This window comes from Trichomycterus rosablanca, chromosome 16 (genome assembly GCF_030014385.1).
Source record: "Trichomycterus rosablanca isolate fTriRos1 chromosome 16, fTriRos1.hap1, whole genome shotgun sequence".
NCBI lineage: Eukaryota > Metazoa > Chordata > Actinopteri > Siluriformes > Trichomycteridae > Trichomycterus > Trichomycterus rosablanca.
This window is the reverse complement of record NC_086003.1, coordinates 9371177-9391114: the sequence shown is the minus strand read 5'-3', so window position 1 is coordinate 9391114 and position 19938 is coordinate 9371177. Positions and strand designations below refer to the sequence as shown.

The following is a 19938-nucleotide window of genomic DNA, read 5'->3' as shown; positions in this document are numbered from 1 at the left end:
AGATTAGCAGTTTTTGACCTAAAACAGCCCTTCTGGAACCAACAACCACACCCGGATCAGTCACCCAGGTAACATTTTTCTAATTTTTCATGTATGTATGTTGTAAAAATAAACTGTATATGATTTAATGTATTGTGCTGATGAATTGCATGATGAATTGCATGATGAGCATGGGTACAGGTATTCTCCATGAAGTGTCTGGTAAATGTATATTTCACTTCAGTGGATGCATCATGAAATATTTTTTTCACTAATTTAAACAAGCAAGATTGATTGCATTGAATTACATACAAAAAACTATGTAAAAAAAAGCCAGAGCATCGGCATGATTATAGTTCCTCAGAACGGATTAGGTGGTAGAGGGTTACATTGTAAAGTACCTGGTGCCCATTGTTCCAGGCATAGAGAGCACGGTCGCGTGGATTGTAATCCAGCATGGAGATGTGCAAGTAATTATTCTGCAGTGAGATGTCTATATACTCATAGGCAGATGAATTGGTGTGATAGGCATAGTAGACTTTGGTCCCTCCAGAGTAGCCATTAGTAACGTAGAGTGTTCCACAGATCATAAACGTTTCCCCTGCACTGCGTTTTGGATGATTGGTTGTCCAAGTGTTAATGGTCTGTAATGTGATAGGGTTAAGCTTGGTGATAACAATGTTGCCTGCATTTTGATTAGTAGCATAGACGGCCCACAGCCCACTCTCATCCACCATAAGGTCAATGTCAGAGTGTCCACCCCAGGCATAATGGTATGTGTTGCTGAATCCAGCACTGTCCAGCTTCTGTGTTTTGCTGATGGTGGAGGTCTTCAAGTCAAACTTGATGATGACCGGGCTCTGGAATTTGTTAAAATAGATGGAGCCATTGTAAACCACTTGGCCCGTTCCAGACCAGGGGTGTGGCAATCGGTATGACGTAAAGTTGTCCGATGTCATAAAGTCTGCCATTGAGCGATACTCTCGCACAAAGCGGTTGTTGTGGTACCCATCCATATACCACACCTACAGAGAAAAAAATTATAATTACAAATTATTAAACAATAAAAATGACCTTGTATATATACAACCCCAAACAGAAAAAGTTGGGACAGTATGGAAAATGCAAATAAAATACAAATGCATTGTTCCTTACATTTACTTTGACTTTTATTTGATTGCAGACATCAAGATCATTCATTCATATCATTTATTAATAAACATCCATTCCTGCTTTCAACAGCTGATATAACCACATGGCTCACTTTGGCAAACCTTTGTCAAGCACTACAATATGGAGTTACATGCACAAATGCCACCTAAAACTTTACTGTGCAAAATCAGAAGCCTTATGTTAACCATGTCCAGAAGTGGCGTCGACTTCTCTGGGCTCAGAGGCATCTAGGATGGACCATTACACAGTGGAAACATGTATTTTCGTCAGATGAATCAGCATTCCAGATCTTTTTTTTTTTTTAGAAAAAAATGGACACAGTGTGCTCCGGACCAAATACGAAAAGGACCATCCAGACTGTTATCAGCAACAAGTCCAAAATCCAGGGTCTGTCATGGTATGGGGCTGTGTCAGTGCCCTTGGCAAAGGTCATTTACACTTCTGTAATGGCAGCATTAATGCAGAAAAGTACATTGAGATCTTAGAGCAACATATGCTGCCTTCAAGACGTCATCTTTTCCAGGGACGTCCATGCATTTTTCAACAAGACAATGCAAAACCACATGCTGCACACATTACAAAGGCATGGCTGTGGAAGAAGAGGGTACGGGTACTGGACTGGCCTGTCTGCAGTCCTGACCTGTCCCCAATAGAGAATGTGTGTAGAATTTTATAATGAAAAATGTGACAATGACGACTCCATACTGTTGCACATCTTAAGACGTGTTTGCAGGAAGAATGAGACAAAATAAAAGCTGAATCACTAAATCACTTGGTATCCTCGGTGCCAAAACGTCTTTTAAGTGTGGTGAAAAGGAATGGCAACATGACAGAGAGCTTCACTGTCCCAATTTTTTTTGGAATGTTTTGCAGGCCTGAAATGCAGGAATGGATGTTTATTAATAAATGAAATGAAGTTGAACAGATAAAACATGAAATATCTCAGGTTCATCCTGTCTGCAATGAAATAAAAGTCAAAGTAAATGTAAAAACTCTGTGTTTTTTTTTATTATTTGCATTGTCCATGCTGTCCCAACTTTTTCTGATTTGAGATTGTATATTTAATTTGTACCATACACTGTATACTTGGAGTTGCACCTCCCTGCACTTTCATTCATTCAACTTTCATTCAATTCTCCCTCATTAATAATAACTGCACTGTAGTTATGCAATATATGTACAATTCTGGTTACTTTTAATCTTGGTTGTTATGTTTGTGCTGTTTTTTTTTTTCTTCAAATTTTTATTGTTGAATTTTTAGTGTGTACTGTCATTGCTGTATAATGCTACCGGGACTTTAATTTCCTTCTGGATCAATCTATCTATCAAATGAACATTTTTAATTCAAGCATTGTGTAATTTAAACACCAAACATGTACATCTTGTAAGTTTAATGCAACATGGTTGTTTTAAAGGTCAGTATCAGCCTCACGAAGTGCTGACAGGTTTACTTCCTGCTGATTCAACTTTTTTATTTTTTTTTACAATAGGACACAATATAATAATATAATACAATATAAGTTTTTTCCCCAAATGAAAAGTTTCATAATGTGCATTAAAGTTTGAATTACTTGTTGATTGTGTCTGTGTGCATCAAAGTATGAGAAAGCTGCATTGTTTTGCATTACAAACACAGTAAAACTTTCTCTCAAGCACAGATACAGTACACTAAAGAGTCACAAACTCCACCGGGATTGCAGTCCTGTAGGCGTTAATGACATCATTATTCGACTACATATAATCAAACTAGGATTTAACTTTCTAATTTGCATTGAAATGATCACAGAAAACTGGCTGGGCTACATTAAGCCTCCATGGTTATAGCTAGCTGTTAAATCCATTCTAGCAGATCGTATTTCACCCCCAATGCTAGTCTAAGAGAGCGAGCCAAACTGCTCTCAGCTCAGAGTTTAATACATATTGTATGCCTCTATAAGTCCAATGTAAACAACTATTTCACCTGCTCCATGACAGCAGCTTTAAATTTTAAAGCAGTTGTTCGAAATAACAGATCTGGTTTTCAGTGTTTATTGCCTTATGATTTCTAAGGTATACCCTTGAAAGGACTTTATACAGTCAAGTTGGAAAGTCTGCACACTTTTTTCACCTTCTCCACGTTTTATTACGTTACAGACTCATTCTATTTTAGATTGGTCTTTTTTTGCCTCAAACATCTACACACAATCACCAATAATTACAAAGTGAAAACAGGGTTTAGAAAACATGCAATTTTATTTTACTGACAAAAATCATTTATTTAGAGGTTACATATCTGTACACACCATTAGCCTACTACTTGGTCGATGCACCTTTGGCAGCAATTACAGTTTCAAGGCATCTTGGGAAAGAAGCTATGAGCTTGGCACACTTGTTTCTGGACATTTTTGCCCATTCCTCTTAGCATATCCTTGCAAGCTCCGTCAGGTTGGATGGGGAATGTCGGTACACAGCTATTTTCAGCTCCTTCCACAGATGTTTGATTGGATTCAGGTCTAGGCTCTGGCTGGTCCACTCAAGGACATTCACCGACTTTCTCCAAAGCCATTCCTTTGTTCTCTTGACTGTGTGCTTGGGGTCGTTGTCATGTTGGAAGGTAAACCTTCATCCCAGTCTGAGGTCTAGAGCGCTCTGTAGCAGGTTTTCTTCAAGGATCTCGGTGTACTTAGCTGCATTAATCTTTCCCTCTATCGGGACTAGTCGCCCCAGTTCCGCTGCTGAAAAACATCCCCACATCATGATGCTGCCACCGCCATGCTTCACTGTAGGGATGGCATTAGCCAGGTGATAAGCGGTGTCTGGTTTCCTCCAGACGTGACGCTTGGTATTCAGGCCAAAAAGTTCAATTCTGATTTCATCAGACCAGAGAATCTTGTTTCTTATGGTTTGAGAGTCCTCTAGGTGCCTTTTGGCAAACTCCAGACGAGCTGTCATGTGCCTCTAACTAAGGAGTGGCTTCCGTCTGGTCACTCTACCATAAAGGCGTGATTTGTGGAGTGCTGCCTGGATAGTTGATCCTCTGATAGGTTCTCCCATCTCCACAAGGATACGCTGGAGCTCTGTCAGAGTGACCCTCAGGTTCCTGCTCACCTCCCTGGCCAATTTAGGAAGATTTTTGGTGGTTCCAAACTTCTTCCATTTTGAGTAGAATTGTGTAGAATTTTGTGACAAAAAATGAACTCAATTTATTATAGAATGAGTCTGTAATGTAATAAAATGTGGAGAAGGTGAAAGGGAAGTGCATACTTTCCAGCTTGGCTGTAATTACAGGAATAAGAAAGAAATAGGGTTCTAGGGCTAACAGCCATTTCTCGATAGTAAGACACAGATAGTGAAACCATGTTTACTGTTTCTTGAAGCCAAGTTCTAGTATTTATTAATATGAAAATGATGAAAGATTAAATGGATTGAACCTTCAGCTTTTTGTTTTGAACAGAGTATAACTTAAGTAATGATTTTATTAGTGGCAGTTTGGCAGTTACATTCAGTGAATATCTTCAAAAGACTTGTAATATGTAATATCTTTTTTTCTATCAATCAAGTATGCTAAAGGACAATCGTCAGATGGTACTACCATCACACATGTCAATGGGTCCATCCCCAGTGAAGAAAACAATTCAAAGACATAAGTTGTTTTTTCCACTTTGGAAACAAATTTGTCAATTTTAGAAGGCAGAAAATTATCAGCGTGAATGTACTGGTGCAGTTCTTGGCACACACTGCTGGTAAAGAATAACTCCTTATTAAAAATATTTTGCACTGTAAAAAGCAACTTTACAGAATCCATGGTCAAAAAAACCATTTGAGCAAAAAACCAAGGGCAAAAGTGGCAAGAAAAAAACTGCACAAAAGTTACAAGTTAGCCCTAAAAGGAACCTGACTCAACAGGGACCCATTCTTGGGTGACTTAGAGGATAATTTGAATAAATTGAATAATCCGACATACACTGCCAAAAAAGGTCACCACCTGGATTTAACTAAGCAAATAGGTAAGAGCCTCCCATTGGATAATTACTGCATGGGTGATTATGTTTCAGCTGGCAACAAGTTATTTAACCCTAACTGATGCAGTGAGTAGCTTCTCATTTGTTAAACAACCATGTCGAAAGACACATCCTGTGGTCGTGGAAAAGATGTTAATCTGTTTCAGAAGGGTCAAATTATTGGCATGCATCAAGCAGAGAAAACATCTAAGGAGATTGCTGAAACTACTGAAATCGGGTTAAGAACTGTCCAACGCATTATTAAAAAGTGGAAGGACAGTGGAGAAACATTATCTTCGAGGAAGGAATGTGGTCGGAAAAAAATCTTAAATGATTGTGATCAGCGATCACTTAAACGTTTGGTAAAATCAAATCGTAAAAAACCTACAGTAGAACTATGAGGGATTTGTTTAATAGTGAAAGTAAGAGCATTTCCACACGCACAATGCGAAGGGAACTCAAGGGATTGGGACTAAACAGCTGTGTAGCCTTAAGAAAACCACTCGTCAGTGAGGCTAACCGGCAAAAACGGCTTCAATTTGCCAAGGAGCATAAAGATTGGACTCTGGAGCAATGGAAGAAGGTCATGTGGTCTGATGAGTCCAGATTTACCCTGTTCCAGAGTGATGGGCGCATGGGGTAAGAAGAGAGGCGGCTGAAGTGATGCACCCATCATGCCTAGTGCCTACCGTACAAGCCTGTGGGGGCAGTGCTATGATCTGGGGTTGCTGCAGTTGGTCAGGTCTAGGTTCAGCAACGTTATGTGCCCAAAGAATGAGGTCAGCTGACTACCTGAATATACTGAACGACCAGGTTATTCCATCAATGGATTTTTTCTTCCCTGATGGCACGGGCATATTCCAAGATGACAATGTCAGGATTTCTTCGGGAAATCAAATTGTGAAAGAGTGGTTCAGGGAGCATGAGACATCATTTTCACATATGGATTGGCCACCACAGTCCAGACCTGAACCCCAATGAGAATCTTTGGAATGTGCTGGAGAAGACTTTGCGCAGTTGTCCAAATCTCCCATCATCAATACAAGATCTTGGGGAAAAATGAATGCAATTCTGGACAGAAATAAATGTTGTGACATTGCAGAAGCTTGTGGAAACGATGCCACAGCGAATGCGTGCCATAATCAAAGCTAAAGGCGGTCCCAACCAAATATATTAGTGTGTGACCTTTTTTTTGGCCAGGCAGTGTATAAAACTATTTCTAACAAAAATATAACAAGTGAAAACCGTAAAGAATTTGAGTTGATCTTTCTGTTTAGTCTGTGGTAAAATAGTGTCCGTCACATCGAATCTCAGCTCTGCCATCCGGCTGGGCGGTCACATAAACAACGATTGTGTGTTGTTAAGGGTGGGATGAGCCGAATCAGGGTTCCTCATAACTGGTGCAATTATGACCTCTGCTGACTAATTAATGGCACCTGATCAGAGTTGGGGAATAATGCTAATCAGGGTGTGGCTCTCCGTGCACAAGGCTGATCTGCATATGAACTCGCCTTGTGCAGGTGAAAAGAGGCAGTCGGTACTGCGCATGTGTCTGAGGGGGCGTGTGTCAGTTGTGACGCTCCTCAGTCAGCAGTGGAGGGTTGTATCAGTAGAGGTAAAGCGTAACACAATCAGGGTAATTGGATCGACTACATTAGGGGAGAAAATTGGGGGAAGAAAAAGAGAAAATAATGTCTGTTGTTGAGTTCTGGACATTGTGAGTTCACTGTACAGGGAGTAAGAACAATTGTGGTTTCAGGTTTCACTGCTTTTCTGTGTTATTTTGTTTGTAGAGACCTATTATGATTAAACACTACCAGATACAGTTGAGACAGTTCTCTGCATATGTTATGCCAATGTTACAGCTTTGTGGTCGTGGTAAGTGGTAAATATAAAATCAAATCTTATGAAATATCAAAATCACCACTCCTGTTTCCTTTAACTTACATGGTATTTAAATTCCACTGATATTAGCGCTGCAACTGTACATTGCAGATTTTCTGTTTGCATTCCCATCTATCAGACAACCAAAGCTACTTTTTCTAGTTTTAGCAGGTTGAGACAGGAAAATCTATCTATCTGCTAAGAGAAGATCTGCTAAGAGAAGACACTTTTTATTTACCCATTACACATCAAAGAAGAAGAAAGCCAGTGATGAGTATGAGCATTAATAAGGTGACATGGCATTCAGTTAAAAACTTTCCATCTGCTTTTTGGAAACTACATAATAAATACATATTTATTTTTACTGTTTGTTAGACTTAAGCTAAGTAAAACTGCTATAATGGTTTACTAGTATGCTGATCTAAAATTACCCATTAAGTAACCACATAACTAAAACACATATTTTTGAAAAATACTAAAGCTAAAGGTCTTTATTCTGTTTATTTAATTATCTGATCTAAAAATGATGATGCATGGTTACATAAACATGCTGTGGGGTAGAAAAGATTCTTTGACACCCACAATATAGTATAATTAGCTGTGTAGCTAAGACAGGAAGAGAACAGGTCTGATTATTGTGACTGAAACTACCAATATTTACATTTCACGCAAGTGACTTGAAATCAGAATCAATTTTGATGTTTCCTATTATTCTTGGGACAGTATGAAAATGCAAATAAAAACAGAAAACACTGAGTTGAGTAATCGTCTCCACAAATCTTTTACACTGTTACATCAACCACTGTAGATATGACCCTGAATAATTGAATTAAATAGTTAAAATATTATGTAAACTTTAGCTTCAGAAAGTAAAAGCACTGTATTTTTAAATTTGTAACATGTAACATTTTATACTCTGTGTCCATTCAAAGCTCTAAATTAAAGGTATGGTAATCTGGTAGAGCCTGGCGGATAATCTGGGAAAACGATTTAATGAACACACCAGTTGGGTAGGGAGATTTCATGCTGGTGGTAAGAGAAAGCCTGGGCCTGGATGTGTTTGAGACCGGTGTGTGAGACCAGTACGACCAGTGCAACTACTACCTCAGCTGGAGCTAGTCATGCCAAAAAGAGTGAAGGAAGTGCTTTCACTTTGAGTAAATGCTTAAAGAGCATTTTGTCTTTGTCTTTTGCCTCTGCTTGCCTAATAAAGCTTCATTTATGAATCCAGACCCTGATTAATTTCTTCTGATGCACTCCACACTACAGTAGGGGGTGGGTTTATAAAATTAAACTTTCAATCCAAATCGATCTTTATTTGAATGATCCGATATCGATTCATATAAACGCGAGATCGATCTTTAAAATGAGCCCCTTTTCACGGTGTACACGGAAATCTGTTACCCCTTTAATCTCGTGTGACCATCCACTGTTTTTTCGTGAGATCTGACCTGCACATCAGTTCAGCATGGCTGAAGCTCAAGTAAAGGTGCCCCAGAACCTGAAGGCAGACGTCTGGTTACATTTTGGATTCAAAAACCATGAGGGTAGGAAAGAGCTGGACAAAAGTAAAGCCGTGTGTAAGCTGTGCAACATGGAGGTGAAATATTGTGGGAATATCACAAATCTGAGAAACCATTTAACGAGACACCACCCTGATATTTGAAAAACGCCAGACCCCAAACAACCTCCACTAGAGAAAGCATTTGCAATGAAATTACCTTCAAGTTCTCCCCGTGCCAAAAAATAACGGAGGCTCTGGTAACTTTTATATGTAAGGATATACAGTACGTCCATACAGCGTTGTTGAAAACAATGGCTTTTGAAGCCTCATTAATACTCTGGAACCACGTTATGTTTTACCCACACGCAAACATTTGAGTGAAGTGGCCATTCCAAACCTGTACGCAGATGTGAAACACTGCGTCGCAACGTCACTTAAGCCGACAGAGAGGGTTTACATTACATGTACACTGTTGTAGTGTGTCGGACATGTAAAATAATAATAAAAAATTAATGTTACTGTTTTCTGTTTTGGATTAATTATTTATGTAAACACAAATATTTTTAATAATGAGTGTTCAATCGAAATCGAATTGAATCGGAAATCGAATCGAATCGGGACCTTGTGAATCGGAATCGAATCGATCCAGGAAATTAGTGGTGATACCCAGCCCTACATTACAGTATTAACAAAAAAAAAAATTAGGCCATATGCCATATGCCGTTTTGTGACCAAAAAGTACAATTTAAAAAAAATCATTTTTACTCACTCTAGTATCTCCCTCTGGAGCCAGTGGATCGGTCATCCAGGATCCGAAGCGAGATCCAGATTTTTTAACTGTAACAGGATCACTGATATCCGTCAGCTTACCACATGCTGTAATCAAACACAGATAATTATTGTGATTAAGCCTCTGATCCTTATTAAGCCGAAACAACCACATACATATTAAAAGAACAGATCAAACACATGACTTTTTATGAATTTGTTACAAGACAACCTCTGTACCCCTGATGTGTATACATATATCTATACCCCATTTCCAGAAAAGATGGGACATTTAATAAAATGCAATAAAAATAGGAATATGTAGAATATAAACAAATATAGCAATTTATGCCTGCAACACAATCAGATAAGTGGTATGTTTGCAACTGTAACATTTCCTGAAAATAAGTCAAATTTATTTGTGGTGCTTTTTACAACAAACACTGTTGTTGTTTCAAAGCAACTCTACAGAACCAATGACCAAAAAAACCCTTTTGAGCAAGACATGGGCAACAGTGACGAGGAAAAAATCCCTAAATATTACAAGGAAGAAACTTTGAAAGAGAAAGATTTGTGGAGACGATTACACAATCAATGCTTTCTGTTTTTATTTGCATTTTCCTACTGATTTATGTAATTGGGAAACATCAAAACTTATTCTGATCTCCAGTTACTTGCTTTGAATGTAAATATTGGTAGTTTTAGTCACATTAATCAGACCTGTTCTCTTTATGTCTTAGCTACACAGCTTATTTTACTATATCGGGGGTGACAAAGAATCTTTTCTACCCAAAAGCATGTTTATATAACCATGCATCTTAAATTTTGGATCAAATAATTAAAAATTTTAAAACTACCACAGCCATGATGGCTCTCACTGGACATCAGCGCCCACTTCCCCCACTGTCAACAAGCCTAAGTCATCACGTGAATTAGGCAGAACAGCAGCAACCCAATATCCCTGATCACCACAAATCTCTATGACCTTAAACCCCCAGGCTCTATGCCTTTGTGTATGGTCAGGTTAAACCATTCCACACTTGGAAGGCCAAACCAGGGGCAGCCAGATTACCGAACATAACTTAACCGAGCCAGCATTGTGACAGAAAATGAGAGCACCAGGTTGCCCAGAGCTCAGACCCACAGAACTAGAGCCATACATCCCTAGTTTGGAATGACCCATCAAAAGCCTGAGTAAATAAATATGTATTCAATCTGAGTTTAAAATTTAAACTGTATCTGAATCCTAAACAGAGGCAGGGACATTATTACAAAGTTGGGCTATGTAAGAGAATGCCCCCCTCCCCTGCTTTGATTTTTTTTAACCCTGCACCCTGTGAATAAAGTAAACATGTTGGGTTGTAGTGCTCAATAAGTTCACACAAAAATTACAGAGCCAAACCATGAAGTGCTTTATTGGTTAGTAAAAATATTTTGTAATTAATGCCTAATTTAATTCGTAGCCAGTGCAGAGATGACAGAACATTACTAATATGATCAAAGTTTCTATTTCTATTTAACTCTTGAGTTTAAACTACCAAATGGAGCTTGTTTATGGATCTACCAGAGCATCCAGTAAAAAGAGCATTGCAATAATCTAACCCTAAAGTTATAAATACATTTATCAGTTTTTTAAGAATCATTTATATAAAGTATAATTTTTATTTTAGAAATTTTACACAAATAAAAGAAAGGATTATGTGTGCATCAAAGAAAAGGTCTTAATCCATTATGACACCTAATTTTTTTACAACTGAGCTGGGAGTCACACGGTTTTACATTTACATTACATTTACATTTTCGGCATTTAGCAGATGCTCTTTTCCAGAGCGACGTACAGAAGTGCTTCCATAGTGAACATTATCTTACTCTAGTTTAAGCAGACAACAGTCCAAGAATACAAATCTGCTAAAACCCTGTTAGAACCAAAAAATTATTATTTTTTTTCTTTTTTTGCAAGAAATGAATTAGTATTAGTGAGTGTTAGTAAGTACAAGTCAGCTTAAGTGTTTAGTAAAGTGATGGGTCTTTAATCGTTTTTAAAGACAGCAAGAGACTCAGAAGTTGGGACAGACAGAGGAAGTTCGTTCTACCACTTGGGTGCCAGTACAGAGAAGAGCCTTGATGCTTGTCTTCCTCGAGTCCTGGGTGAAGGATCAAGTTGAGCGAGAGTAGTGGTTTGGAGGTTGCATGGTACAGAGTGGGTTTTGTTAGACCACGAAGGTAGCTTGGGGCTGGTCCATTTTTGGCTTTGTAGGCGAGCATCAGTGTTTTAAACGGAATGCGTGCTGCTACAGGGAAGTCAGTGAAGAGAACGCAGCAGTGGGGTTATGTGGCAGTGTTTGGGCTGGTTAAAAACCAGATGGGCAGCTGCATTTTGAATGAGCTGCAAGGGTTTAATAGTGGACATGGGAGCACCTGCCAGCAGGGAGTTGCAGTAGTCCAACCATGAGATTACAAATGACTGCACAAGAATCTGAGTAGCTTCCATGGAGAGAAATGGCCCAATCTTCCTAATGTTGTAGAGGAGGAACCGGCACAATCTTGTCATGTTGGTTTAGCACCAGGTTGGACAACTTATCCCTCGGGGCTTGGATATTACAAGTAATACTTCTGCTTTATCTGAATTAAGTAAAAGAAAGTTACACAACATCCAGTCTTTTATTTCATTTACACAATCTTCAGTCTTACTGATTGTGCTGATGTTGTTAGGTTTGGCTAATATACAACTGTCTCATCTGCATAGCAGTAAGAATTGATGCCATGTTCATGAGTAATTTTTCCTAATGGTAACCCGTAGAGTGTGATTTATAGAGCTCCTAATACTGATCCTGTAGAACACAATACTTTACTTTTGTAGTTTCAGAGCATTTATTATTTACATAAACAAGGTGAGGGGTTGAATTTATCATAGTAAACAAGGGATCTATAATGGCAGGGAGGCAGGGAGTAAATCCTTTAGGTTGTGTTTATGCTTGTCAGCTTTGGTTTGATTAAAACGAACCCTGGTGTGATTGCTCTTCCTTTAGAACGCTTCCTTCAGAGCACCAAACAATCACCTTAGCAGGGGGGTCTCGGGCCATTTCTAAACAAATTCTTATGCAATTCATGTCAGGTATGAACACAACGCAAATCAAAGACATCAAAACGAACCAAAAACACAGCATGTGATGTCACAAGATGCAACACTGAACGTGCCACAAAATAACTGACAAATTTCTTTGGTGTGTGCAAAAGAGGAATTTCTGGCATTGTTTTGACTCCTTTATCAATTTTACCAACTCTAGTGGTGTTTATACCTGGTGGTAAAAATACCACCAGGTATACACAACCCCAATGAGTGCATTAAGCCAAGCATGGTGCATTGTTCTGATGATTGGCTTGCAAATTATCTATCTAATTAATTACAATCAAGTTGTTTAGCCAAAACATTAGAGTATTTACTTATTTATTTAGATGTTTTACGCCGTGTTTACACAATGGTTATATTCATTTGCATGTCTTAACGTTTTTTGAAATAGGGTTTGTACACTGGTCTTCTCTGAAGATCTGGCTGAAAACCTAAACCCATCCTGAGAAAAAGTCAAATGAGATTTAAAAATAACCTCCAAGAAAGATCCACCATGATTAGAACTTGCAACACCTTAAAGCTGACTGTGGAATCTGTTTATTGCAGATCAAATAGACAAAAAAACAGAAGTAGAGTCTCTCCTCTTCACCTAGCATGTCATTATATAAACAGGGCCACCTGTTCCTGTAGAACATTTGACCATCAGGACACTTTGATATACACTGATCAGCCATAACATTAAAACCACCTCTTGTTTCTACACTCACTGTCCATTTTATCAGCTCCACTTACCATATAGGAGCACTTTGTAGTTCTATAATTATTCTCTGCATACTTTGTTAGCCCACTGTTCATGCTGTTCTTCAATGGTCATGACTCTCCCAGGACCACTACAGAGTAGGTATTATTTGGGTGGTGGATCATTCTCAGCACTGCAGTGACACTGACATGGTGGTGGTGTGTTAGTGTGTGTTGTGCTGATGCAGTTTTTAAACACCTCACTGTCCCTGCTGGACTGAGAATAGTCCACCAACCAAAATCAATATCAGCGCCCCGTGGGCAGCGTCCTATGACCACTGATGTCTAGAAGATGACCAACTCAAACAGCAGCAATAGATGAGCGATCGTCTCTGACTTTACATCTACAAGGTGAACCAACTAGGTACGAGTGTCTAATAGAGTGGACAGTGAGTGGACACGGTATTTAAAAACTCAAGCAGCGCTGCTGTGTCTGATCCATTCAAACCAGCACAACACACACTAACACACCACCACCATGTCAGTGTCACTGCAGTGCTCTGAATGATCCACCACCTAAATAATACCTGCTCTGTAGTGGTCCTGATCATTGAAGACAGGGTGAAAGCAGGCTAAAAAAGCATGTAGAGAAACAGATGGACTACAGTCAGTAATTGTAGAAAAACAAAGTGCTCCTATATGGTAAGATGATAAAAGAGCTGATAAAATGGACAGTGAGTGCAGAAAAAAGGAGGTGGTTTTAATGTTATGGCTGATCAGTGTACTGTATATGAAACTTAAATGTATATGTAAACTTTTGATCTTGACTGTATCCATGTAGGAATGTGTATGTTTCAGTACCAAGTTTCTGCATGCATGCCCGCAGCCTCTCCTCCAAGCTGGTCACCCGTGAGTGCAACTCGTCATAGTCGTAAGCGCCCATCACCTGCTGCAGCAACGCCAGACTGGCAGTCACGTTCTGCACTTCTTGCTTGAACTGCAACACAAGCTGTGCATCTGCCTTGTACTCTTCCAGCAGGGGAATCAGGGGTCTTATCTCTGCCATTTTCTCCTTTATGGCCTGCAAAAAAAAAAAACTGATTGTTTTCAGACACACTAAAGAATCAGCAGCTTGCAGTTTTCTAATAGTTCAAAACACTAAGACCTCACCTTACTATGTTCACTTGGCTCATACACAAATGTCATGATTTACTTATGAACTAAAAAACTGCACTTGCTGGTCAAACCATTTCATTAGGTGTATACAGAGAGAGAGAAGGTTTTGCGCATAAAGTGTATTTATATATATATGCAGACAATATGCTCCTATATTTGTCTGATACCTCAGTAACCATCCCAAAAAATGGTAAATCTACTGGCAAAATATATAAGGATATAAGATTAATGTGCAAAAAGGCAATCGTAGGAAAACAAAAGAACTTTCCAGACACAGTACATGTTGGAAGAATAATTGTAGATTGATGGTTGCATGGTGTCACGAACACCTTCTTGCAAAAGGTGACCTTTCGGAAAAAACCCACGCAGACACGGGAAGAACGTGCAAACTCCACACAGAAAGGACCCCGACCACCACCCACCACGCCACAAAGAACAAAGACAATGAATGATGTAGTATTTTAGAGTAGCAGGATATTTTGTTAATACTTCCATGTCACAATTATTCAACAACTATATAAAATAGTTGATTTTAAACCTGCTGTAAGTCTGTATGTGTAAAGTTGGGTTAAACCATGATTAATTGATTGGGAACTCATAACGACCCTTAGTCTGCTTCAGCTATGATACACATATACAAGATGTGTTCAAGGGGTGCTGCAACCATAGTGAAGGCTAAGGAGCTTTGGTTCACTGTCTTGGTGGAACTCAGTTTCTTTTAGTTTGTTTTTGCTAACTCTTTATACACTGATTAGGCATAACATTATGACCACCTTACTAACTGACTGGTCTGCGGCTATGCAGCCCCATACGCAACAAACTGAGATGCACTGTGTATTCTGACACCTTTCTATCAGAACCAGCATTAACTTCTTCAGCAATTTCAGCTACAGTAGCTCGTCTGTTGGATCAGACCACACGGGCCAGCCTTCATTCCCCACGTGCATCAATGAGCCTTGGCCACCCATGACCCTGTCGCCGGTTTACCACTGTTCCTTCCTTGAACCACTTTTGATAGATACTGAACACTGCAGACCGGGAACACCCCACAAGAGCTGCGGTTTTGGATATGCTCTGACCCAGTTGTCTAGCCTTCACAATTTGGCCCTTGTCAAACTCGCTCAAATCCTTACGCTTGCCCATTTTTCTGGCTTCTAACACATTAACTTTGAGGATAAAATGTTCACTTGCTGCATAATATATCCCGCCCACTAACAGGTGCCATGATGAAGAGATCACTTCACCAGCCAGTGGTCATAATGTTATGCTTCGTCAGTGTATTAATTTACATATAACAGAAACCAACAGTCAGGACTGGATTCTATGGTAATGACATCAGATTATCAATAACCCTGATTATCCATCTTTCATGCATCCTGTGTGCACGTGTGTGTTTTATTTCTGTGTGTTTTTGGGGGAGGGTGTGTTTGTATGTGGGTGTGAATTGCAGCTTACTTTGTACTGCTTGGCGAGGTTTTGTTTGTGGTTTTCCTCGAATTGTTGAAATCTGGTCTCCAGACCTTTAAGCTGATCCTCCATTCTGACCACATACTGCAGATCTTTCTGTGTTCGCGCATCCAACACCTGGATTGACTGGGTCATGTTCTGCACCTAGAAGTGATTTTAGGTCATCATGTTGCTGGTAATGTGCTGATACAATATTTTACAAGGAAATCAAACATTTAAGTCTTTTTTTAAAGTGTAAAATCACATGAAAACTTAATAAATTAGCATGACATGTTTTGGTGGTTTTTATTTACTGGTCTTCTTTTAGTAGGTACATTTTGTTTGCCCAATACGGCATCTCATTTTAAGTTTGCATCAGTTTAAGATGGTAAGTTCTGTTTGTTCCTATGGTGGGGTAGATCTTAGAGTTTGTTGGTGATGCATGTCTCCCAATCATTACAAACCAAATCAAACCAAATCTATAAATGGTTGTTAAATACTGATAGTTTAGGTTGTACTGAAGTTGAAGTTTAATAGAGTTTATGCTTGTCCCTCTATAGCAGACACAGAGGTCATCTGCACATTATGTTGAGGTCCATCACATCGGGTATGCTGTTTTTTTATGCTAAAAAGGGTGACAGCCAGAATATTGCCCTGGGGGACTCTCAATTCCTAGTATGTTTTCTTAATAACTTTACATACTTTAACTTTAAAAGATTGGTTTGACAGGAATTTTAAAATATGGATGGACAATCTTTCTTTAAAGCCAATGAGATGGAGGTCATTTGGATATCCATGCTTCCATGTAGTGTTGTATACCTTCTATAGGTCAAAGAAGACAGCTGAGGTGTGGTTCTTTTAAAGAATATCATCTTGAAGGTACACTTTTAACTGGGTAGGGTGATCAAGGAAACTTCTGCCTTTGCAGAATCTGCATTGGACTGTGCTGATCTCATTTTCGAAATTTTAGTTTCCAGATGAGCTATAAGTCTGTAGACGTCCAAGTCTGGCACTTTCCCAGAATCCCATATCTGGTTGATGATTGTCCAATGTACGGATTGCATTTTGCTTCCTTCTTTCTGCTGCTGACCACCACTCCTGACTGAGGAGAGCTGTGACTAACACACGCCCTCTCTGAAAGTGTGCACGAGACGAGTTCATATGGGGTTCAGTCTAGCACACGGAGAGTCACGCACTGATCTTTATTATGCCTCGCCTCTGATGCAGGCACCATTGAAGTGCATTTTTTAAAGAATATCATCTTGAAGGTACACTTTTAACTGGGTAGGGTGATCAAGGAAACTTCTGCCTTTGCGGAATCTGAAAGTGTGCACGAGACGAGTTCATATGGGGTTCAGTCTAGCACACGGAGAGTCACGCACTGATCTTTATTATGCCTCGCCTCCGATGCAGGCACCATTGAAGTGCATTTTTTAAATATCATCTTGAAGGTACACTTTTAACTGGGTAGGGTGATTAAGGAAACTTCTGCCTTTGTGGAATCTGCATTGGACTGTGCTGATCTCATTTTCGAAATTTTAGTTTCCAGATGAGCTATAAGTCTGTAGACGTCCAAGTCTGGCACTTTCCCAGAATCCCATATCTGGTTGATGATTGTCCAATGTACGGATTGCATTTTGCTTTCTTGAAGGTACACTTTTAACTGGGTAGGGTGATCAAGGAAACTTCTGCCTTTGCGGAATCTGCATTGGACTGTGCTGATCTCATTTTCGAAATTTTAGTTTCCAGATGAGCTATAAGTCTGTAGACGTCCAAGTCTGGCACTTTCCCAGAATCCCATATCTGGTTGATGATTGTCCAATGTACGGATTGCATTTTGCTTCCTTCTTTCTGCTGCTGACCACCACTCCTGACTGAGGAGAGCTGTGACTAAAACACGCCCTCTCTGAAAGTGTGCACGAGACGAGTTCATATGGGGTTCAGTCTAGCACACGGAGAGTCACGCACTGATCTTTATTATGCCTCGCCTCTGATGCAGGCACCATTGAAGTGCTTCCATGTAGTGTTGTATACCTTCTTTAGGTCAAAGAAGACAGCTGAGGTGTGGTTCTTTTAAAGAATATCATCTTGAAGGTACACTTTTAACTGGGTAGGGTGATCAAGGAAACTTCTGCCTTTGCGGAATCTGCATTGGACTGTGCTGATCTCATTTTCGAAATTTTAGTTTCCAGATGAGCTATAAGTCTGTAGACGTCCAAGTCTGGCACTTTCCCAGAATCCCATATCTGGTTGATGATTGTCCAATGTACGGATTGCATTTTGCTTCCTTCTTTCTGCTGCTGACCACCACTCCTGACTGAGGAGAGCTGTGACTAACACACGCCCTCTCTGAAAGTGTGCACGAGACGAGTTCATATGGGGTTCAGTCTAGCACACGGAGAGTCACGCACTGATCTTTATTATGCCTCGCCTCTGATGCAGGCACCATTGAAGTCGTAATTGCATCAGTCATGAGGAATCCCCTGCGGAATTCAACCCTGATGGACGAGCCAATCATTTACTGTGTAGGCGCCCAGCCTGCCGGTAGCAGAGCTGAGATTCAAGCTCACGAGGTCGAGATGTCAGCTCTGGTGTGCTATCGTGTTTTACTGTGCACCACCTGAGCACCTGTGACAGTAATTATTAATAATGTACATCATTGGGGCCTGTTGCTGTGCTCAACCCTTTTGTTTGTCATTTGAGTCAAAGTTAATCTCATTTATAAAATTCTATTTTGATGAAAACAAGCAACTTTTTAATTAAGCTAAACTTATGCAGCTACAGTTTTTGGACAGGTAATAACATCATGTGTGCGAGGACAATGAAAACATGATGATTGTATCTGGAACTGAATTAAGTCAGTGGCTATGAATCTGTCTCTGCAGTAAGGCGGCCGTCGCGGTTACCTTTTCCAGGAGCTGACGTAGTTGTTTGGTGTGAACATCTCTGGAGCACGAGCTCTGCTGGGGGGCAACGATCATACACACACACCTTCCCTCTGTATCCTGAGCAGAACTATGAACTTGCCATGATTCCTCTGGGCCAGCGGAAAACACCTGAGAGAGAGAGAGACAGAAATAGAAAAAAATTTAAAGATGAGTGTTAATAAATTGTGTAAATGAATATACTAATTCTACTAACTGTTTGCTTGATTCCTAAAGCTTTAGCTCTCTAAGCCTTTTAAGTTTAATATATTTAAAGGACTTTTTTTCTTATCTCTTCTAAAATTTCTTCAGATTAACAGAATAATGTGCAGACATTAATTAAGCCCTAGTGTGTCTAGGTGAACCCCTGATTAATTCTGTTTTTTTTTTTTATTACTATTTACTTATTCTCCCGATTTAACGTAGCCAATTAGTCTTCCGCTGCTTGGGATCCTAATTGCATTCAAAGAGCCTGCTCCACGCCCTTTCCAATGTGTGCACAGTCCCTCAACCCCTCCTTTTTCGCCCGTGCTTCGGTGGACTCGCACATGAGGCTCATCCACTTCTGTACAGACACTCACTAAATCATAAAGAGGTCAAAACTTGTTAATGACACTGTACGTATGTATTCACACCCCTTATGGGTTAATCGTTGGACAAACTACCTACCACTGAAAGCACAGCTTCAAGTTTTTATCTGCTTTACACATATGGGTTCCACTAATTCTGCCCATTCTTCTTGGCACAGTTGCTAAATCTCTGTAAGACTGTAGTCCAATGATAAACAGCAATTGAAGTTCTGCCCCTGATTCTCAATCAGATTAAGGTCTGTCCTTTTATTTGGCTATTCTTCCTAAGGATGTCAATGATTAACCACTTGACTGATAAAAAGCAGATCATTGTTTAAACATTTGACACTTGAAAGACATTTGAAATACATTTTTAATCTTTTTGGAATTTTAATGTTCTTAATGCAATTATAATTTACAAAATTTGTGACAAAACTAATATGCATTAAAATTAAAGATGGAAGCTCTTAACAAAAATAATGTGGACATTTTGCATCATTTAAGTATGTGTTGGTGTGTTTCAAGTGTGTGGTGGTCTGTTTTGTTTTTTGGATTGTGTATTGTGGACATCTATATTCTAGGCGTGGTTTCAGGGCTTCCACATATAGAGTGATTTATCACATTTATTATGGCCAGGTAGGGTTTCCTGCTGGGACTTTATTGCTGCCATAATCCAGTTATGTTCTGATTTTAGTTTTGTACAGTTGGATTAGGGGGTTAAACTTAC

The 19938-nt window shown here is 39.5% G+C and overlaps 1 protein-coding gene across 4 annotated transcripts in view; it reads right to left on the bottom strand.

Annotated features, from left to right (window-relative positions):
- Positions 1–234: 234 nt before the first annotated feature.
- olfm1b (olfactomedin 1b) overlaps positions 235–19938 on the bottom strand; it is a 32233-nt gene continuing 12529 nt past the window's right edge. The window contains exons 2-6 of one of the 4 annotated variants that reach the window (XM_063011332.1): positions 18625–18755; positions 15735–15883; positions 13958–14193; positions 9290–9396; positions 235–1004 (exon numbers count right to left, since the gene is read on the bottom strand). In XM_063011332.1, coding sequence (XP_062867402.1) covers positions 330–1004; positions 9290–9396; positions 13958–14193; positions 15735–15883; positions 18625–18755 — 1298 coding nt within the window. In that variant the 3' untranslated portion in view covers positions 235–329. Of the gene's footprint in view, positions 1005–9289; positions 9397–13957; positions 14194–15727; positions 15884–18624; positions 18775–19938 lie in introns of all 4 variants that reach the window. The other 3 variants (XM_063011333.1, XM_063011331.1, XM_063011335.1) reach the window with 3 other exon arrangements.